Genomic DNA, 19,740 nt, shown 5'->3' on the forward strand with positions numbered 1-19,740 from the left:
GTGTGTCTGAGCCCAGCGCGTGTTGGATGTTTGTTCACAGGAATCCTGGCCTTTTTCCTAGGCCCCCGGATTGTGCGCTCTGAAATCCGAGAGTTTCACTTCTCGCCGCCGCAATGAACCTCTCTTTGATCGATCCTTTTGTCCTGGCCCAGGATTACCCCGACACTCTCACGGAGAAGCTTCGTAAGTACATTGGAGGACGTTTCCTGTTCCCTACAAAGCTAACGTGAACTAGACAGCGGCCATGCGACCTGTTTGCGATTCAACCATACCGGCGACTATCTAGCTTCGGGACGTGTTCGTGCGCCTTTGTACATCTGACTACACAATGTGAGGTACCAGTTGAAGGCTGACCAGTACATATAGGTGGATGGTACGGTGGTCATTTTCGATATTGAGACAAACGGCGTGGCACGCAAGCTGCAAGGTCATACCCGCCAAATTCAATCTATTAGGTACGATCCTCTTATTATTCTCGAGCCGAGGCGGCCTCCCTGCTGGACCTGGGGCTAACACATATGGACAGTTGGTCACGGGATGGCAGATATCTCCTCACCTCCTCACAAGATTGGAAGTGTATCCTATGGGACCTGAAAGATGGCGCACGCGTGCGCACAGTCAGGTTCGAGGCGCCAGTGTACATCGCTGAGCTGCACCCATTCAATCAGTACGACCACCCTCCCCCACGTATGCATCATTCCATAAGCAATGCCTGATTAATGATTTTAACCCATCTAGTCTCCTCTTTGTCGCCTCGCTCTTCGAAGACCAACCCGTCCTGGTCGACATCTCTTCCCCGAAACCTATCAAGCGCATTCTCCCTTCCGCGCCGCTCCGTCCACAGCCCACAGGTGGCGAAGAATTGGACCCAGCAGTAGCAGCGAAACAAGCCGCGCAAGATGCAAAGCACTCTACCTGCGTCACCATCTTCACGGCCTTCGGGAATCACATAATTGCAGGTACCTCCAAAGGATGGATCAATATCATCGAAACGGAAACCTGTACCACAATCCACTCCGTGCGTCTATGTAACGGAGTGGTCATTCTCCTCCGCCTTTCTAGCAATGGACGAGACCTACTGATCAACAGCTCTGACCGCGTCATCCGTACCGTTCTCATGCCTGATCTTTCCCAACTGGGAATCGACCTCGAACCCTCCAGCATCAAACTTCAGGTCGAGCACAAGTTCCAAGATGTGGTTAACCGACTAAGCTGGAACCATGTTACCTTTTCTTCTACCGGCGAATTCGTTACGGCAACAACATACATGAACCCAGACGTCTACGTTTGGGAACGTGGACACGGATCCCTTGTCAAGATCCTGGAGGGTCCACGAGAGGAGTTGGGCGTGGTCGAATGGCACCCATCTCGGCCCATGGTTGCAGCCTGTGGCCTGGAGACTGGTGGTATTCATACCTGGTCAATCATCAGTCCACAAAAATGGTCCGCATTGGCCCCGGATTTCGGTGAGGTCGAGGAGAACGTCGAGTATTTGGAGCGCGAGGATGAATTCGACGTTCACCCCGCCGAACAAGTCCATCAACGACGCCTCGATCTCGAGGACGAAGAGCCTGACGCTGTCACACTCGACCCGGTGAAAAGCGACGCTGAAATTGACGCTGCCCGTGCATTCGGTGTACCTGTCCTCCTTGACATTGAAGATAGTGATAGCGGAGAAGACATCATCGCCGTCGGTCCAGGTACCATGCGACGACGGACGCCTGGTGCTGGGAGGGACCCCGTTAACGGTGATACGGATAAAGAGTCCCGGCCTGCTGCGAATGGAGTGGCTCGTGGTGCAGGGCGAAACCGCCGGCGGTGAAAAATGCCGAGTCATGTTCGACCAATCCGTTTTTATACGCGGTATCTACTATCATTTGCATGAGACTAGTGGCGTTTTGGCAGGTATGATGGCGTTCAGTGGACATGGGGATTCATCTGGCTTCGGTATGTTCGTAAATCAGGACCAGTTTCTCCATCTGATAGTAAATCTGCTTTGGGTGAACCCTTGCTTCCATGACCTTATGCTCGATGATAACAATATACCCATTGGTGGTTGTATTCTAAATATACAACTTCACTGGTCGAGAACATCCAGGTGGTATTTTATCCACGAAAAAGGGAAAGCATACTTAGACAGATTGTTCGGAAAATGATTCAAGGAATTTATTGGGTGCTGGCTAGCAAACTCAAGTACATAAGCTAAAGAGGATGCAATTCGCAACCTGGGTATAAACACCAAGCAGAAACAAAGTAAACACGGCCCAGAACGCCATAGATGCTAAACAGCAGCATGCAAAGACGAAAGGAAAGAAAGTTGCAAGCATATCAAAGTGAGCCATGGTCATAGGCTTCAGTTTCCTTTTATGGGCGCACGTGGGAAAATTGCTGGCACGTATTCATATCAACCTGCGCCGCGGAGTGTCTTTTTTCAATTGGAATCAATGCTCTTGGTTCCTTGGCTCTGCCTGCAAGGCGAAGGATTGCTCTTGTGGGAAGAATGCGGGCGACTTTTTGCTAGCATAGGGATAATGTAGTCGTCAAATTTGTCATCAAATGGGTTTGAGAAGCGTGGCGTGGTGTTTGCCAGTGTTGTATGCTCGTGCGCCAGTTCGAGGAAAAATTGAAGTTCAGAATCGCGAAATATGTGGTCGTGAAATCTGTTCCGACCCAGGTCGGATTGTTAACCATGGTGAAGGGAAGTGGCGACTTCTTGCAACAGAAGAGATGGCCCGAGTCCTGCGTAGTGCGTATTTCATCACGGGATCTTGCAGTACAGCAAAAGAAAGACCCTAGCTCTCTGTCTCCTTCTCGTTCTGCACCAAACGTAGACCAGGTCATTCTTTTTGAGCATGGCCGAATGCTGTTCAAAAGCATTAGCTTCTTGACTAGTTGGCCAGTGGCTTGCGTGCCTGATAGATGTGCAAGATGTTATACGAGTGGATGTCCTTGTTGAACGCTTCTGCCTTCACGTCCGCCGCAATGCGCTGAATCTTCTCGATGGGCCAACCGTAGACACGGCTGAACGGAGCCAGACTGAGTGGCTCGATACTTTCAGAGATGGCTAGATTGTACCATCGGGCCACTTTCTGTTCGTGCTCATCGTTATGCCAGGGGTTCATGGGAAGCCCGACCATTTGATGATCGATCTCGGTAAAGCCAGCTTCTTGCAAGTTTCGGATTGTCTCGCGCGAGCTGTGCGCCAGAGGCCGAGTACGAGCTTCAGTTGCATTCTTCAGCGCCGTATACCAGTGACGGAGAGCGAGTCCACTCAGCGAGCGATCATCGCAACGCGGTTCGAAGTCAATTTCCACCTGCTCAAACCAGCCTCCCGGGCGAAGGTGCGAAAAGATGCGTTTGTAAAGACTCGGCCAGCTCACAACGCTACCGCTACCCATTTGCATGTGAACCAAGTCCCAAGAGTCTTCGCCAAGAGCCCACGGGCTTTCGAAGTCAAATGGCGCATAGAAGTCGCAATTCTTCGGGTAGTTGGCGGGCTGGATCGGGGCAATATCGACGCCGACAACAAACGAGTCTGGGTATTTGTTTGCGACCTCGATACTCCAGATGCCTGTTCCACATCCCAAGTCGAGAATCCGTGAATTGGGCGGACGCGGAGCGTAAATCAAGCCATCGGACACTCGAGCGACCGTGAAAAGCTTGTGGAAGATATCAAGGCGATCCTGTTCGTCGTCATCACACGGGAGCATGTAGACGCCCTTGCGATAGCTGTGGTACAAGCGACCATTTTCTTTATAGGGAGGATACTTTTCGGGAATTCTGTGTGGTTCGTAAACAAGACAGGTCAGTCATTCGAATCTTTGCCTTGGGGATCGCGGGTCCCTCAAAACTCCCCGTGGGAGGTAAGCACATACTTGCGATTAGAGATGAGCATTGGCGGGGACGAGCGCGAGGCATGCGAGGCGTGCGAAGCATGGGATACGACGGAAGAATGCGACGCGACCGAGCCATTGCTGGTGAAACGGCCGGCAACTCGTCGATCTCTCTCCGCCGGATCACGGTCGGTGATCATATAAATGTCCATTGCGGTCGACGTCTGCCGTGATCGCGCCCGCTCACTCGACGGAACCGATTGGGAGTGGTAGTATCTCGATCGGCCGGCATCGCTGGCGGGCGTCGACTCGGACTTGTATCGTTTCGGGGGCGGAGGGGAGGTCATGATGTTGGGTCGGCGCTACGGAATGGGCGGTCGCGGCTTCGTCTGGCTCTTCTTGTTGATTTTGTATGTGCGTAGAGTGGGTGACTCGGGCTGGATTGTGGAAAAGTGCACGGTCGAGGCAGGGAGGTCGTAGAGCAATCGATTCGCACTTCGTCGGGGCCAGAGCATCCACCGGACTGGCACCTTTGTGGGTTGACCGTCTCAGCAGCACACCGGGCGTCAAGAATCGAAAGACAGGATTCGAAATTCAAAGGACAAAATGCACCGAGGGGACTGGGATCGAGGAGACGAGTCGAGCGAGGACGCTTCTCGAGGCAGACCCAGGTTTGCTGTGGTCAACTTGGGGGGGCCGGGGAGGAGTCAACAGTCGCGTCCGGGCAGAGCACACACAACAGCTTCGTCACCACTCAACCAATCCCAAACACATCCCAAGGGCGGATCCAGCGAGGCGAGAAGGGGGAAAGAAGCGAGAAACCAGGGAAACACGGCAGGTTTAAGGTTGGGTAGCCGCTGAGTTGTGCCCGGGGGGATCCACGGATGGCGGGGCGGAGAAAGCAGCCGTGAAGGTCGAGGGGATTCACGGATGGCGGCGTTGGGAGGAGGGAGGTTTAAAGCTGAGGGAAGCGAACCCACAGGGGAGCAGCGCAGAGAGGTGCAGAAAGTACCGAGCTCAGAAAGAACTCGTCGATCGGGCATAGGGGGGGGAGCAGTCGGTCTGATACGTAGGAATCCCAGCTGCGAAGACACCCGGTCCACAGCCCCGGGTTTGGTCAGTGCACTAGGACCCTCGTCGGATCGTCTTGCTCAGGTACATACCCTAATACCTTCAAGTTACGTCGGGTACTGTACCGGGGGTACGATACCGATTCCTACCCTCAAGTTCACTGGTGTTGTCCCTACCAACGCATCTTGCCCCCACGGCGTCAATGCCCTGTCCGCTTAGGGCACGTCTAGGGCCACCGAGTGTAGGATCGACGGCTCCACTCCAACGCGGGCGGGACGCGGTCCGTCTGGGCCATTTCTCGCTGTTATATTAATGATGTACATGCACTTCTAGTCCCTCGGGTTCCTTGGGTATCAAGGGTACTCCTGTATGGGAAGAGTCTGGACACCACTAGTAGTGGTATAGCACCGACGCATGTAGGAGAATACTTAGACCTCTTGCTTTACTCCCCTGGGAAATGTTCCCAACACCCACCCTGACATCGCCCGAGCAACATAGCTGGAAACCCAGCCCCCCCCAACTCGCTGCATCGGTTCTCCGAAAAGGTGTCTCGGAGGAGGCTGATCGACGATTCTTCTACTACTTTATATTTCCCGATCTCTACCGACTCATTTCCTTAGGGTTTCCGTGGAGGGATAGGATATCAAGGGTGTGCGTGGCAGAAAGCGCGGGGCTTTTGCCTTGCCTAAAGTCCCAGTGGTGCGTGGGGTTTGGCAGGCAATTCGTGGCCTTTCCACTCAGCCCTCGACATGGGGTCGCCTGGCTTCCAAGCAGGGCCTAGCCGGCCCAAGTGCGGCTACCTTGGTATAGACAAATCCATGTGGTCCAGCTGTCTCCACGGGGAACTTGAAGCATGAGAACACCTTGGGCCAGTCCGTGGCCATCATCTTCGCTGCTAGCGGTGGTCCGAATAGGTTGCGCTACATCAGTGTGACTATCCATGAATGTATGCCCAAGTCCAGGTACATCTTGTCACGTTCACAGTGTTCCAACGAACATCGCTCCGGTACGCAAGAATCCCCCTCGGTTTTACTCAAAATATCATATGAGTAGCTCCAAGTTGCTGCCAACAGGCTTCTTGCAGGCCTCCACACATTACGCTTGTTCTGTAGGACGTATGGATGAGTATATGGGTATGCTTCGTAAATTATGTAGCTAAGGATGACAAAAGGATTCTACAAGATGATTTTAGAGACGTACTCCAACGAATTACGAAGTACATTACCACCCCAGCTAGGATCATGCTTCACTTCAGGTGCTCCCATTTTAGGCTTTGATGAGAATGGTGTATATCACAAACTTTGGTACATTAAGTAGCGATCTAGATTAATTGTCCCCAGAGTCCCGCAAGAGTTCCTTTTCCCGAGGCATCGCAATTAAATTGTATTTGACGTGATTTTTTAGTAACCTAACAATGGGGCTACAAGGTTCAATTTTTCAAGTAGTGGGACTAAGTCCATAATTACTCGAGGGCTGTAATCTATCCAGTAATCAAACCCTTAGGCCGGTTGCCATCCGCATTCGACTGGCTCTTGAAGGCGCCGGAGAGGATCATAATGCACTCATAACGGCTTCTGTACCAGTTCTTAAGAGAACCACGTAAATATATATCAATCAACTCGAAAGAGTTGACCAGGAAAAAAATAAATGACAAAAAAAGAATCGTCAGCGACAGGATTCGAACCTGTGCGTGCGAACACACTTGATGTCGGCAATACAAGCGTAATACCAATACAGTTGTATGCGTTCGAGTCAAGCACCTTAACCACTCGGTCACACTGACTTTGGTAGAAGAGGAAAGGCTTTAAGTGTCTTAAAGAGGACATGTCCTCCGATTTGTTTTATTTTTGCGGCAGCTTTTCAAATACCAGCCTGTACCGTACACGACTAGTGCTCTAGTGCTCTTTTTATGATGCTACCATGTTACCGACTGCTGTGCCCGTCCAGGGCTACCCAGAGCTTCGGGTTCACGCAACACCCTCGACGCCGTGGAAGTGCTCGGTTCGCGCTGCTGGTCAACCATCCCTCCTACCAGGTCGCTGGGTACTCCCAGGCCCATTGACGAGTACCACTCCAAGGCTTGACTCAGCGCAGGCGCCCTTGCCCATCGCGCTAATGACTGGCGAACTTTGCGATCGGACAATCATCTCATCTGTCAGTCCTGGGCTCCGCTCTTCGTCCCGAATCGTCAAGTCGGGGTCTTTCGAGCGTCGAGCTTCCGGAGCCAATCGTCTGCGATGACTTTCTCCGTGGTGCATCCTCTGCGCCCGAGCAGAAGTACAGAGGGCTTCTCCGTTCAGCCAGACGGGGGTCCTTGGCAGCCCGTCTGAAGATCCATGAAACCAGCATGTCGAAGTCTGTCTGCTGGTCTCAGCCCCCACTCCCTCGAGTGCCCCGATCCGGCAGTGTAGGCAACTGTGAAGACGAGCCGGCGCTTCCAGATCAGCATGCCAGGGGATCTGCAATTTGTATCTACTTGCTCCCAGTGGAGGTATACAGTACCTGGAGCAGTCGGGGCACTCTGTCCTTCACGGTGGATCGCGGCCATCACGGGTCCCCTCGTCTTTCGCGCGTCCCACGGATCACATCCTCTTTTTGGGGGCGATCCTCCCTTGCAGCCAGGGTAGGTCGATGCTAGTACTGCTAGTAATGAGTTAGTATGTATGGATTAGGGTGCGCCTGGGTGCGCCTCTTGCTGCTCTCCCCCCACTTGGGCTGCGTAAGGTTCACGGCCTTGTTCGGCCCTTCGCGCTGGCCGCTGACTCGTCGCGACTTGACTCCGTCCCTGGCGCCTTCTAGAACATTGTTGTGTAACCTTGGACTTGGAGCGCCCTCCTCCGCACGCGTTACATTGATATCTTTTGGGACTGCAAGATTCTACGGGTGTTGCAACATACTGTGCTGGCTGAGCCGGGGCCGATCTGTAGTACCTCCTACTATCCTACAATTGTAGTATTCGTACTATGTCCCAAAGGGTCCGGTTTGAATCCCTCGGGCCTGCAATGAAACTGTGATCCAGCCGGCTTCAAAATTTCTCCGCATCGACATCCATTCATAAAGTCCCAGCTCGGGCCCTGGACATGGAGTTTAAATCAAATCTGACCACTTGCAAGATGTATCTTTTTACTACTAGTAGTGCACTGTCCATAGGGTAGTAGTATGGCGATGCCGCGGTGTATACCTGAGGTGCAGATTGCGGTGCCCCACGTCCCGAAGGGAATTTTTCCGTGGCGCCGGCCGCGAGCGGTATACAGCTCGAACACATGGGAAAGCCGACGACGCCTTTCTCACATCCGCTCACGCCAGGAAAATCTCCGATCGGCCACTTGTAATCAAGCCTGCTGCAGATCGACCCCGTCTCGAACTCTGTCCGCCGCCTTGACGTTACTCAAAAGCCTCTGGTGGATTGTGTCGCCCAAGCCACTGACGACGGGCCACCCGCACCCAAAACAGAAAATCATTTTTGATTTACCAAAAACGAGAGAACTAAAGAGCCTGAGGGCTTCGACACCTCTGGAAGACCGTGAGGATCATGCCGACTCTCAAAGCCGCGGCCGCTTCGACGCTGTCTCTGCCGGCCGAGAATTACATTTACTCCATAACCGCGTCGGTACCGGGCTCCTTTGCCGCCATCTCATCGGATGATTCCTTGCGAGTATTCGATGCCAACCGTCTCGATCACGTCTTGGTGGTCTCCCGCAAAACCCACGATGGAGGCGTCACCTCGCTCCGGAGCTACCCTACGAGCAACTCCCAGCTCCTGGCCACGGGAGGTCGGGAAGGAGCTGTGAAGCTGTGGGATGTCCGCACTGGGAACACGATGTTGCAAATGGAAATGGGTGAGTTCAGTCGGATGGGGGGTGTTCTGTTCATGTTCTGTTCGTATTCTTCGCAAGCCAGGGCATCGGCATCTGCATCTGGTGTTTCCTGGTACTCAGTCTAGGCTGCATAGCTAGGATGTGCTCAACAGACGTCGGAGAATTCCTGCGCCATAATGCAGGGATAACCCTAGCCTGGTCTTTCCATGTGAATGTAGCTGGCTATATTTGTCATTTGCTGTGGGGCTAACGCCGAGGCATATTCTAGCAAGACATAACCCTGTCCTCTCGGTGGCTTGCAACTCAGAGACCAACACCATCGTCGCCGGCTCAGAACTCGTGTCTTCCCAGGCAATCGTTTCTTTCTGGTATGCTTACATCTCAAGATATCAACCGTGGCCGTCTCATCTAGCGGCACGCGCATTTTAATTCCTGTGTGTGAACACGCCAGGCTTCGATTCACTAATTCACTTACCCAGGGATATCAGAAATCCGCAGGCACCAAGTCTCCAATACGTGGAGAGCCACAATGATGATATTACCGAGGTGAGCCTATACTCCTCTTTGTTTAATCCTTTAACATGAGGGAAGAAGAAAACGCTAATCCGGAATCGGCACCTTGCGTGGCGCCGGTGGTACACAGCTTCAATATCACCCGAGCCTCAGCAATGTCTTACTGTCCGGCAGCACGGACGGGCTGGTAAACATCTACGATACAACGGTGACAGATGAGGACGAGGCGCTGATACAGGTCATCAACCACGGCTCCGTACACCATGCCGGCTTCCTTTCTGATCGCACCATCTTCGCCCTGAGCCACGACGAGCATTTCTCTGTGCACCCCGCCACCGACCCAGACGAGCCTGGTCAGGGGCCCGAGCCCGTGCATTTTGGCGATGTGCGCGAGCCGCTAGACTGCGAGTATGTCGCTCAGCTGTGCATTGGTAGCCAGGGGCCATATATCGCCGCCGGAAACAAGATGTATGTGTACCGTTGCAAAAATACCTCCCCGCAGTCAGACCGTTGTGTATCTCTGGAATTGTGGAAAGGGCTAACCGTTGTTTCTTCCCCATTTACAGGAAAAGGAGCTTGGATCTGGTCCCATTGGTTCCCAACCCGGCATGGCAGTTCGACAAGGACAACGTCTGGCACCTCCCTGGTGCACATGGCGAGGATGTTATTCGCTCAGTGTATCTGGACGAGCAGGTATGTTCATATATCAAGTCCTTAAAACGAGCCGCGCAAGTGACTAACACTTCATGAACCCTCAGAGCCAATCTGTCTTCACTGGCGGTGAGGATGGATATGTGCGGATCTGGAAGCTCGGCGATGATGGAGACGCTCAGGCCCAGGCTGGAACTGCGAAGACATCGCGGAAGGATAAAAAACAGAAGGACCGTTTCAAGCCGTACTAGTGTACGGTGCTACGGCTGGACGCAGTTCTGCGTGCAGTCGTCTTCTGTTGTGTAGCATTGGGAGTTGGCGGCGGGTAAAAACAGTTAGCAATGTCCAATGACAATTCATGTCTCTTCAGGTTTATCAGCCTTCAAATAGTGTAAAATTAATGTGAGTGCTACTTCACACTGTTTGGTCTTTTTAATTTCTTCGTATACTTCTCTACTGTATATTGTTCACAGGATTGTAGCATCCGTACAAGATGTGATTGCGCCGTGAAGGTGTTGAGGTTCCAGGATAAGGCACCGAATTGATGCCTCATTCCCAACCTCTCTCGGCATGCCTGTCCAAGGAAACCGGAGGCACTGAGCTTGATATACGCTTCAAGCTCTCTTGCACCATTATATTCTACATTCGGGAGATCTTCATGGAAGAACCCCGATCGAGACCGATTATGAGGGATTTACTACTGTCAGGGGCTTGCCGCCCTTTCAGGGATAAATACTCCCAGAATCGCACGTAGACAACATAATACAGTCAAGTCCAAGTTCTGTCAATTCCATTAAGGTCAATTTGTCTAGCAGGCCCTCATTCAATATTCAGTGCTTCGTCGTAGCCCATCTCAACAGAAAGTACCGTGGTTTCGTGAAATATATATCTGAGATCGCATACACCGTGTATGAGTGGAGTACATTATTATAGAGATGAAGAAACGATGTTAAATTTCGAGTCACATGAAGTGCGGGACTCGATGAATCTCTGAAAATCGTTCTCTCAATTTACAAGCCAAACTAAGAAGCCTCGATCATACGACGAACGAACACTTGTGAAATATGAAACGATCGAGTGTCGAGTAGGGCAGTGCCAAGCGCCCGGACTTTGAGCCACTGGTATATTTCTGCCTTAGGTGTCGAAAGACTCTTATCGCCCTGAACCTCCATTTTTTTGGTCTTATCCGTTCACTTTTCTCTCCAAACCTGTTCGCAAGGGACAAAGTCCCTGAAAAACCCTTCCCAAAAACAACTATACTTGTCGAATATTGGGAATCAATTTCTCATATATATATATTTTGGTATCTCGATTTGTCCAAAACGGCGCAGAATCTGCGCCTGCGCCTCCTCACCGACCGCACATCCTACACCTCCGACGAAATCTCCACGGTCGCTTCTTCCCCGACTATCGCACAAATGGACGCCAAGGCGTATCTAATGCGCTACGGCTGGTCTGGCCCCGGCAATCCTCTCAATGCAAACCAGCGCCCTGGCCCGCACGGTGGTCTCGGCCTCACAAAGCCCATCCTTGTCGCGAAGAAGCAAAATAACCACGGCGTGGGCAAGAAGACGACCAAAGATCCGACGAATCAATGGTGGCTTCGCGGCTTCGAAGATGCGTTGAAAGGAGTGGGCGAGGATGCCACTGCCACAGCGTCGGCGGGATCAGGCAATGCGTTGACGAGCGAACTGTACCGCTATTTCGTCCGCGGGAAGGAGCTGCCAGGAACCATCCAAGAAACGAAGACGAATGAGAATACGAGCGCCGAGACCAAAGATAATACTAAGTTGAAGTCCAAACGAAAGCGCAATTCGAACGAGGAAGACACCGATCGCCGCGCGAAAAAGGAAGAAGAGAAGGCTGCGCGGAAAGAGGAGAAGCGCAAGCGGCGGAAGGTCGAAGGGGACGTAACGGTGTCGGCATCTAGCAAGGCTTCCGACTCGGAGAAACGCAAGGAAAGCAAGGAGGAGTGTCGGGCAAGGCGGAAGGAGAAAAACAAGGTAAAGGAATCTCGCGGGGCCGACGATAGCGATACTCTGGATGGCGAGGTCAAGGCCACGAAAAAGAATTCAAAAAGCTCCAAACGATCCGCCGAAGAAGACTACCCAACACCCTCATCGACCGAAGACGCCACAGAGACAGACGAAGCGCCCACACGGTCAAAGGACAACGCGAAAAGCGAGAGCAAGAAGTCCAAGAAGAAAGACAGCAAAGGTCCCGATACAAAGAAGAAGTTCAAGAAGGACAAAAAAGAGAAGAAATCTACAACCAGTGTTTGATTTGAATGTCTGATTCGGCGAATGAGTGACATATTGCATTTTGATGACTCGCGCTGGACTATCTGACAGTTGGATTTATATGTAAAAAATACCCCATTTTGCCTCGAACAATGTCTTTGATAGAGTAGATCATTTGAAGCAAGCGATACTGTCCGCGCAAGGCAGCGACATCTACTGAGCTTGTTTGGCAAAGTTCTCCATACAAAAAGGTCATTGGTCATGTCTCATTGTTTCCTCAATGTATTGTATCGCCTCTAAGCTGGGACCCCGGGTAGCTTACCCGGCTTACCGGATAGAATCCAGGGTCGTCTCAGCCAGAAGTCATCCTTGATAATATCGATGTGGTCGACAACCACCTGGGCCTTCCGCCTCAATCTCTTAAGCTTGTCCTGCTGTGATCTAGACGTCTCTGCTTGCGGCACGGCAGAGCCCTCCTCTTCTGACTGAGCTACCTTGGGCTCTTGGAGCTCGAACTGAAGTACTAAGTTAGCAATAGATATGTTATAAAGCGTGCGAAGAGACGCACCTGGCGGTATAACACGCTTCCCTTCTTGTATATTTCCTCTTCGTTGTTGTAGTTAATACCAAATCGCTTGAACAGAATTTCGTTTTTATCAGACGAGACCGTTCCCTGGAAGACAAAGTCAGTCGAAGTTGATATCCCATGCCGTGTCTGGGAATGAAATCACAGAAAACAAGTACCACGAATACATACCTTCAACTCCTGCTCGGCATCTGTATTGCTCATACCACCCTGTTGCACCATCGTCCAGAAAGTTGTGTTGTAGAGATTGTTAATGTGACCTGTAATAAAGGTATCAGTCTATGGCATCGAGCCTCTCAAGTTTGGAAAGAAACTCACAATCAACTTGTCTCCAACTCATGTAATCTCGGAGAATCGCGCTCGATGGGTAGATCACAGCTCGACCATCGAAAGAGGGCAGATACGGTGGCTTGAGAGGCGTGGAAGGGAAGAATTCAGCCCATTTGTGAATGTAGTACGCTGTAAAAGTTGACACAATGGTAGTGACAATTTTTCTGGACGAGACATCATCATATTAATAATACCACTTCAAGAAACCGACAAAGAGGGCGGTAACCAAGGATAAACTTACGCATTCCGTCGCTCGAAGAGTTGACAGCTGGGGTGAAAAACAAAGCTGCAGGTTTTAATCAGCACAATAGCTCTCGGATGATGATCCCCAGGAATGAACTCACCTGAACTCGTCGCTGACACCGTAGGCAATGCATAGATCGGGGAGCTCCTTCATGACCTCGACGGCGGCAGCATTCATGAGATCCAGTGCACGGCGATCATTGGGCTTGATGAATTGATAATGATTCGACAGTCTAGTCATAGTCAAGTCAGCCTCGGGTCAGCCAGGCAGGAGCTAAAGTAGAACGCACTTGTGGAATCCCCTGCCATCGATGCGCACCACGATCCACGTATTGGGTAGCAGACCGTCCGGCTGCTCGAAGTCCTTGACGTATTCAAACCTGTGTCATGTTGATAAAGGCCCTGAAATAGATGAAGATGGCATGAAAACTCACCTGGAGTTCGCCATCCTTGCTCCTGTCTCAGGGTATCCCGCGTTGTGACGAAAGACCAAATTCGTCACGTTGAAGAGTCATTGTGTGCGGGTGTCGGCGACCCGCCCATGGAATGTTAGCCGCCCACTGGGAGTGCTGGGCCCAGCTCTATACGACTCGGATCTAACATTTGGAGGGCTATGGGACCTGAACTTGATTTGCACCTACTACAACAAGGAAGATCTTGTACTTGAGTGTCTCGGTATATTCGCTTCTTAAGGGCCTATGTAAAATGCATCATTCAGTACATTTCGGATTATGGGATGGGGTAATAGGCTCTTCAGATCGAAGCGCTATTGCAACAATCCTATTCAAGCGAAGGAAATAGACAATAAGCCTACAGTGGGTAATCTGAATAAGATTAAAGAGCTCATTAACCTAGCAATTATGTTAGAATAGTAGCAGGCAGCAGTTGATCCATAATTTACTTGCCCGGACAGACCTCAGTGTGATTACCTAAAGCGGTTAGTGCCCCAGTGAAGCTCCTTCTTTTCGGCCTCACTAGATCCCCGTCGCGATCTCCCACTTCGATCTCGACGACCGCCCCCCAGCTTACCTCCCAATCGCCCTGGCCCTGGAGGCATGTCGCAGAGCTGGTAATGCTGTCGGACTATCACTAGCTCACCCTCTAGTCAATCGCTGATTGCATCACACAACCTCTGCCATCTTTCCACCCTCGCGATTCGACCACCTGCACCCCCGCGGCGTCATCAATTGAACGTCAACGACCATGGCATCCCCAAACCAGGCTCAGGGCTCTGCGCCAGCCACTCAGCCCGCCTCACCCCCAGTCGAATCATCCACAGCGGCCAACGGCGTCGCCGCCCCGGCCGCAAGCACTACCACTGCCCAAGCATCAAGCACCGTGCCAGCAACAGCACCCACCACTTCCACAACACAGCCACCACAAATTCCCGGCACATCTCTGCAAGATAGCGGAAAATCGCGACGACCGCGCGACGTGCGACTCGTGCACATGCTCCTGGCCTCACTCGGCGTAGGAGGATACCAAGACCGCGTTCCCCTCCAACTCCTCGATTTCGCATACCGCTACACCTCAAACGTACTTCAAGATGCAGTGCACCTCGCCACGGAAGGATATGCTGGTGCTGTGCCGGATAGTTCCGGAACAGGGGCAGGGAAGGGGTCTGCGTCCGCGGAGGTCAGCAGTGTGTCTTTGCCAGCTCTTCGATTGAGCATTGCGTCGCGCCTGCATTATCAGTTCCAGACCGGTCTCCCGAAGGATTTCTTGATGGAGGTTGCATCGGAGAGAAACCGTATTGCTCTTCCTGGTGTATCGCGCGGTTTCGATGCTGCTGCCCAGGGGCCCAACGGCACAGCACCTGGTGCCGCGAACCAAAGCGTGCTCGTCGGGGGTATGCGGCTGCCGCCAGAGCGATTCTGCCTCACTGGTACGGGGTGGAATATGAAGGATGAATGGGAGAGCGAAGGAGAGGAGGATATGCCTGATGCACCGCAGCAGTCTGGCTCGGGTCCGGCGGCTGATGCCGAGGAAGGCGAAGGTGGTGATGATGACGATGGAGATGGAAAGATGGAGGACCTGTTCGGCGAGGACACCACAATGGGCGAGGCTGGGGAAGGAGATGAAGATCAGAAAATGAACGATGCCTAAATCCCGGATTTCTTTCTCTTTCTGGGGGAGGCATATATCAGCTATGTATTAGGCTAGACGGTGTTTACGGCGTTTACAGGCGCGATATCCAGGAACGTTATCATTAAAATGTTCGAGAAGCGCAATGCGATACCTTACGCGAGTGTCAGCTTTCCAACTCGGTCCAGAAACTAAAGCAAGCCCGATCTGCGAACCAGAGTTTCTGGGCCCAGGGTGAGTAGAGAAACGAGAAAACAATATTCTGGCGAATGAGAACAAGAAATGGATCTTGTGTATAATGTACATAACAAATTGTCATCCTATCGCTCCATAATTGGGAAGATCATGCAAAACAGATGCCCGTAGAAACGCCTAACGTTCCCTATTTGTACGCCGTGAGGAGAGAGAAATCCCGGAGACTCGACAGCCAGGCCCAGCCACTTAGGGGTTCAAGGTCGGGTCCAGCTAAGTAGGACCGAAGCATCTCCAACCACGCATGGTTTCTCGCCAATGCCACGTCCGAAACGTTGTGGTCCGATGTCTCGGAGACCACCTCACTTTTCCAACCGAAATGAATCGCATCCACGAGGGAGTGCTCACTTGATCCGAGAAGCAATGCAAGCAGCAATAGTATGCCCTGACGCCGAAGCCCATATTGAAAAATATACACCCACCAAACCAAAGTCTGGTATCGAAGGGGAAGAAAAAGGATGAGATGAGACAGGTCACCTCCCCTGAGCCTGCTGTTGTTTCCGCTCATCTTCCCGCATCATCCGGATCACTTCTTCACGGCGTTTCTCCACCCGCACTAGTTCTTCGTCGCGGACACGGCGCCGTTCATCGTATGTCGCGAACCACTCCTCGCGTGCGCGATCCTCCTCCTCCCGGGTTGCGTGGGTCACCATGCATGAGTTCATAGCTAACCGTTGCTGGCGGCATACCCAAGTAGCAGTAACGGTACGATTCACGGCGCATTCGGCGAAGGCTAGAAGAGGAGTTTGTGAGCTCATTGATCATTCATGCGGCAAGGATGAGACCGAGATATGTAAGTACGTGACACCACTCTCGGCCGATTCGGGAGCGTGAAAAGATCCCCAAGATGGAGTACAGAGGTGCAAGATGATTAAATCAAGAACGATAATGCTACTTACCCTTGATCTCGGGAGCACAGTGACCTCGTACTCGCTTATAGTAGAGTTGCTTGACTTCCTGCTCTTGCGTGGCCGAGAGGGGTAGGGGGTTGCGGAGATTGTATTTGCGGCCTGTAGGGGTTGATGACGAGGCATCGGAGGAGGCAGATGGCGTGGCCATTGAGAATCACAAGCTTGATCACGGAGATCAAGGTGGACTGATGCAGATCGTGTCGATGTCAAGTGTGGTACGTTGTCGGGGCAATCTGGGGGAAGAGTTGCGATTAAGCGATTTATAGACCAGTAAGAGCTTGGCGAGGCTTCAAGAAGATGATTCGAGCTGATCTTATCGCACAATTGGAGTTCGCGGACGAGGAGAAGGCCTGGCAGGAAGAGGTGTGTTGATGCGGAGCGCGAGGAACCGAAGTTCGGGCGGAGAGCCAAAAGGCGGAAGCAGAAAAAAAAAACTTCCGTACAACCTTCGACTCTCACACCACTCGTGCTGTCGGATGGGCCTTCTTTCCGGCTTCTCATATTTCCCTCTCCTCTGAAGCTGTTGAAAATCTTTCAGTATTTTCTTGCTTGGGACTTTTTAGCTGCAAAGCCCACTCCAGTGATTTGACGGCCGCTCAAAATGTCTTCTATGCGCAACGCCGTTCAGCGGCGAAACCACCGCGAGCGTGGCCAGCTCGAGGGTCGTGAGAAATGGGGTATTCTTGAGAAGCACAAGGTTAGTACTATTTCTATTGCGTACAGTTACTACAAGAAATGTTATGAATCCCCAGAACTAACTGCTGGAACAGGACTACTCGCTCCGTGCGAAAGACTACAATGCCAAGAAGGCGAAACTCAAGCGCCTCGAGGAGAAGGCGCGTGACCGCAACCCCGATGAGTTCAACTTTGGTATGATGGGCGAGAAGAACAAGGTGCAAGGACGACATGGAAGAGGCACCGGAGGACGAGACTCGGCGGCGGCTCGTGGATTGAGCCACGAGGCCATCAAACTTCTCAAGACCCAAGACAAGGGCTACCTCCGTACCTCGTCGGAACGAATTCGTCGCGAAATCGAGCGCCTGGAGCGCGAAATCCAACTACAGGATGGAATGAATCAGACCCTTGGCATCAAGACGCAAGACAAGCCCCCACGCGAAGAGGACGACGACGATGAGTTTGGAGGGTTTGATGACCTGGATGACCTCGATTTTGACGAGACTCCGCAAAAGAAGAAATCACGCAAAGTGATCTTTGCCGATGATCGCGGGGAGCAGCGGACTATGAAGAACAAGCGTGTGCAGGATGAAGATGCCATGGAGGAGGAATCGGAAGAAGAAGCCGCCAAGGAGACCGTTCGAAAGACTCCCAAGCAGCTCGCCGCCGAACGGCAAGCCTTGGTGGAAGCTCGTCGTGCCCGCAAACTCCGAAAGCGGGCCGTTGAGTCTCGTCAGAACAAGCTCACTGCGCTGCGCAAACAGTTCGCTGCCATTCAAGCCGCTGAGAAGGAGACCGACTGGCAGCGGGCCAAGATGGACAACTCAGTTGGAGGTACAAACAAGAACGGCGTCAAGTGGAAAATTCGCGAGCGCAAGCGCTAGCGGCCCGAAGAGGCTTTACGAGTTGATGACCGGTCAACCGACCACATCTAATCTGCACTTTGTGATATTTTCCTGTATTGATACCAGCATAGACGGGGAGTTCCGGCGCATCGTTGAATATCAACTCTATCCATTGATTATGTTCTACGTGCCCTACTAGGATTGTATAAAATGAAGATCTTATTTCCTGCAAGATCAGCGAGGCGCTTGGACAGTTTTCCGATCGGGGGGATCGATCACTGAACTAGTACAATCGTACCGCCGGGTTGCAAGCATGAGGATCCATAGCCCACAAAGTACATGTCCAGTCTACAACTGTGAATATGACATACTTTGACCATAGCATTCATTTTCGGACTTTGGCTATCAAAAATCTGACTTGATGACTGAGACATTCGCACGCGCGCTTGTAGAAACACCCATTATGCTATGAAAGATGGGGAGGTGGTTCACCTTGGTCAAGGGCAATCGATACTTGGCCAGTCAGATTCTTGTAAACTCAGTATTCAAGTCTTGTATCATCTTCGGATGGCGACTCTGAGCAACCAAGCTGCCTGTGCAAGATATCGAACATGGCCATGGAAATCTCCGCAATGTATTTTCACTTTTTGAATTCCTCTCCTCGATCAACCAACTCACTAGGTATCTACACCAGGTTCACTACCTTTTCCAACTCGATGGCTATCTCTGATGCAGAATGGAATTCCATATTGGCTAAATGATGTACTATCAGCGGTTATCAAGGCAAACCAAACTCAACATGTGCATCTAAAGAGACGAGAGGTGGTCAAACGAATCGCGTCCGAAATTGAAGGGTATGAAATTGCGTCCGAGGTGAGCCAGTTTATCATTTACAACGGGATAATCTATCTGAACCAGGTTCCTATTGCTATTTCCCTCTGGAGATAACATGGTTCATACCCTGGGTCTCTGTCAGAGTCCATCTTTTGGCTTCCAAGACTGCTGACTTTACTCAGTGACGGGATCAATGCACTTCTGTATCTCCACCTTCCAATTAAGCAGAGATTTGTAAGAATGATGTGATTATTAACAGTAAAGCTTCCCTGACGGATAATCTCCAAGTTTGTGCAAGTCAAATTTGGTTTGGATCTGTTACAGCTGGTTGCCCTTAACAACATTCTGGATACAGTCATGTCCTTAATCAAACTGCTTATCTCCTGGCATATCAGCCATGAAACTGCAAGGACGGTGGTGCCAATTTAAAACCACGCGTCTTGCAATTTCCTCAATGATCGATCCGTTAGAGTCCACAACTGTGGACAACTCGGCATGTACAATCCCGGTCTTCTAGCACAACTTCTCTAATAGACTTTCAGGAAATCCTCCGGACTATCGCAATTCTAAACACGGGCACTGTTCAAGCAGAACGGTTCATAGCAAGATATGAACAAGAGCTGGCGGGGGCGCGTCAGTCCTAATATCAAGAAATTTAGTAGTTTCGTAAGGATAAGATCTACTTGCAAGGTGAAAGGCCTGCCTGTCAGGTGCCGACAAGTCAGACTGAGGCAACACTGACTGTTCCTTGAGGATCCTTCAAGAACACACAACGGAACACTTTTATTCAAGTACAAGATTCCATGCAATTTACTATGGCTTCCCAACCTTCTGTCCTGGTTGATTGAAAATC

At 51.5% G+C, this 19,740-nt stretch overlaps 8 protein-coding genes across 8 annotated transcripts; 5 read left to right on the forward strand and 3 right to left on the reverse strand.

The window, feature by feature from the left end:
- Positions 1–113: 113 nt before the first annotated feature.
- N7532_008031 (Set1-mediated histone H3-K4 methylation subunit Swd1) lies at positions 114–1,822 on the forward strand (the record flags this gene model as incomplete). The annotated part of the gene is made up of 5 exons (XM_056620523.1): positions 114–183; positions 236–297; positions 367–455; positions 527–667; positions 739–1,822. The coding sequence occupies 5 exons, from the start codon at positions 114–116 to the stop codon at positions 1,820–1,822; spliced, it is 1,446 nt and encodes a 481-aa protein (XP_056471329.1).
- A 1,066-nt stretch (positions 1,823–2,888) lies between these two features.
- On the reverse strand, positions 2,889–4,180 carry N7532_008032 (class I SAM-dependent methyltransferase; the record flags this gene model as incomplete). The annotated part of the gene is made up of 2 exons (XM_056620524.1): positions 2,889–3,780; positions 3,876–4,180. The coding sequence occupies 2 exons, from the start codon at positions 4,178–4,180 to the stop codon at positions 2,889–2,891; spliced, it is 1,197 nt and encodes a 398-aa protein (XP_056471330.1).
- Positions 4,181–8,436: 4,256 nt separating this feature from the next.
- Positions 8,437–10,137, forward strand: N7532_008033 (WD40 repeat domain-containing protein; the record flags this gene model as incomplete). Its single annotated transcript, XM_056620525.1, has 6 exons — positions 8,437–8,743; positions 8,991–9,090; positions 9,202–9,268; positions 9,366–9,703; positions 9,802–9,928; positions 9,994–10,137. 6 exons carry the CDS (start codon positions 8,437–8,439, stop codon positions 10,135–10,137), a joined length of 1,083 nt encoding a protein of 360 aa, XP_056471331.1.
- A 1,167-nt stretch (positions 10,138–11,304) lies between these two features.
- Positions 11,305–12,168, forward strand: N7532_008034 (uncharacterized protein; the record flags this gene model as incomplete). Its single annotated transcript, XM_056620526.1, has 1 exon — positions 11,305–12,168. One exon carries the CDS (start codon positions 11,305–11,307, stop codon positions 12,166–12,168), a length of 864 nt encoding a protein of 287 aa, XP_056471332.1.
- A 254-nt stretch (positions 12,169–12,422) lies between these two features.
- N7532_008035 (tRNA guanylyltransferase) lies at positions 12,423–13,733 on the reverse strand (the record flags this gene model as incomplete). Its single annotated transcript, XM_056620527.1, has 8 exons — positions 12,423–12,641; positions 12,695–12,799; positions 12,884–12,972; positions 13,031–13,206; positions 13,284–13,328; positions 13,387–13,518; positions 13,576–13,665; positions 13,720–13,733. 8 exons carry the CDS (start codon positions 13,731–13,733, stop codon positions 12,423–12,425), a joined length of 870 nt encoding a protein of 289 aa, XP_056471333.1.
- Positions 13,734–14,488: 755 nt separating this feature from the next.
- N7532_008036 (putative transcription initiation factor TFIID, 31kD subunit) lies at positions 14,489–15,391 on the forward strand (the record flags this gene model as incomplete). Its single annotated transcript, XM_056620528.1, has 1 exon — positions 14,489–15,391. The coding sequence occupies one exon, from the start codon at positions 14,489–14,491 to the stop codon at positions 15,389–15,391; it is 903 nt and encodes a 300-aa protein (XP_056471334.1).
- Positions 15,392–16,095: 704 nt separating this feature from the next.
- Positions 16,096–16,681, reverse strand: N7532_008037 (uncharacterized protein; the record flags this gene model as incomplete). The annotated part of the gene is made up of 2 exons (XM_056620529.1): positions 16,096–16,355; positions 16,522–16,681. 2 exons carry the CDS (start codon positions 16,679–16,681, stop codon positions 16,096–16,098), a joined length of 420 nt encoding a protein of 139 aa, XP_056471335.1.
- Positions 16,682–17,134: 453 nt separating this feature from the next.
- On the forward strand, positions 17,135–18,092 carry N7532_008038 (rRNA-processing protein UTP11; the record flags this gene model as incomplete). Its single annotated transcript, XM_056620530.1, has 2 exons — positions 17,135–17,230; positions 17,304–18,092. 2 exons carry the CDS (start codon positions 17,135–17,137, stop codon positions 18,090–18,092), a joined length of 885 nt encoding a protein of 294 aa, XP_056471336.1.
- Positions 18,093–19,740: the final 1,648 nt, after the last annotated feature.

The sequence above is a fragment of the Penicillium argentinense genome (assembly GCF_028826775.1).
Source record: "Penicillium argentinense strain IBT 30761 chromosome Unknown utg000009l_segment0_segment0, whole genome shotgun sequence".
Taxonomy (NCBI): domain Eukaryota; kingdom Fungi; phylum Ascomycota; class Eurotiomycetes; order Eurotiales; family Aspergillaceae; genus Penicillium; species Penicillium argentinense.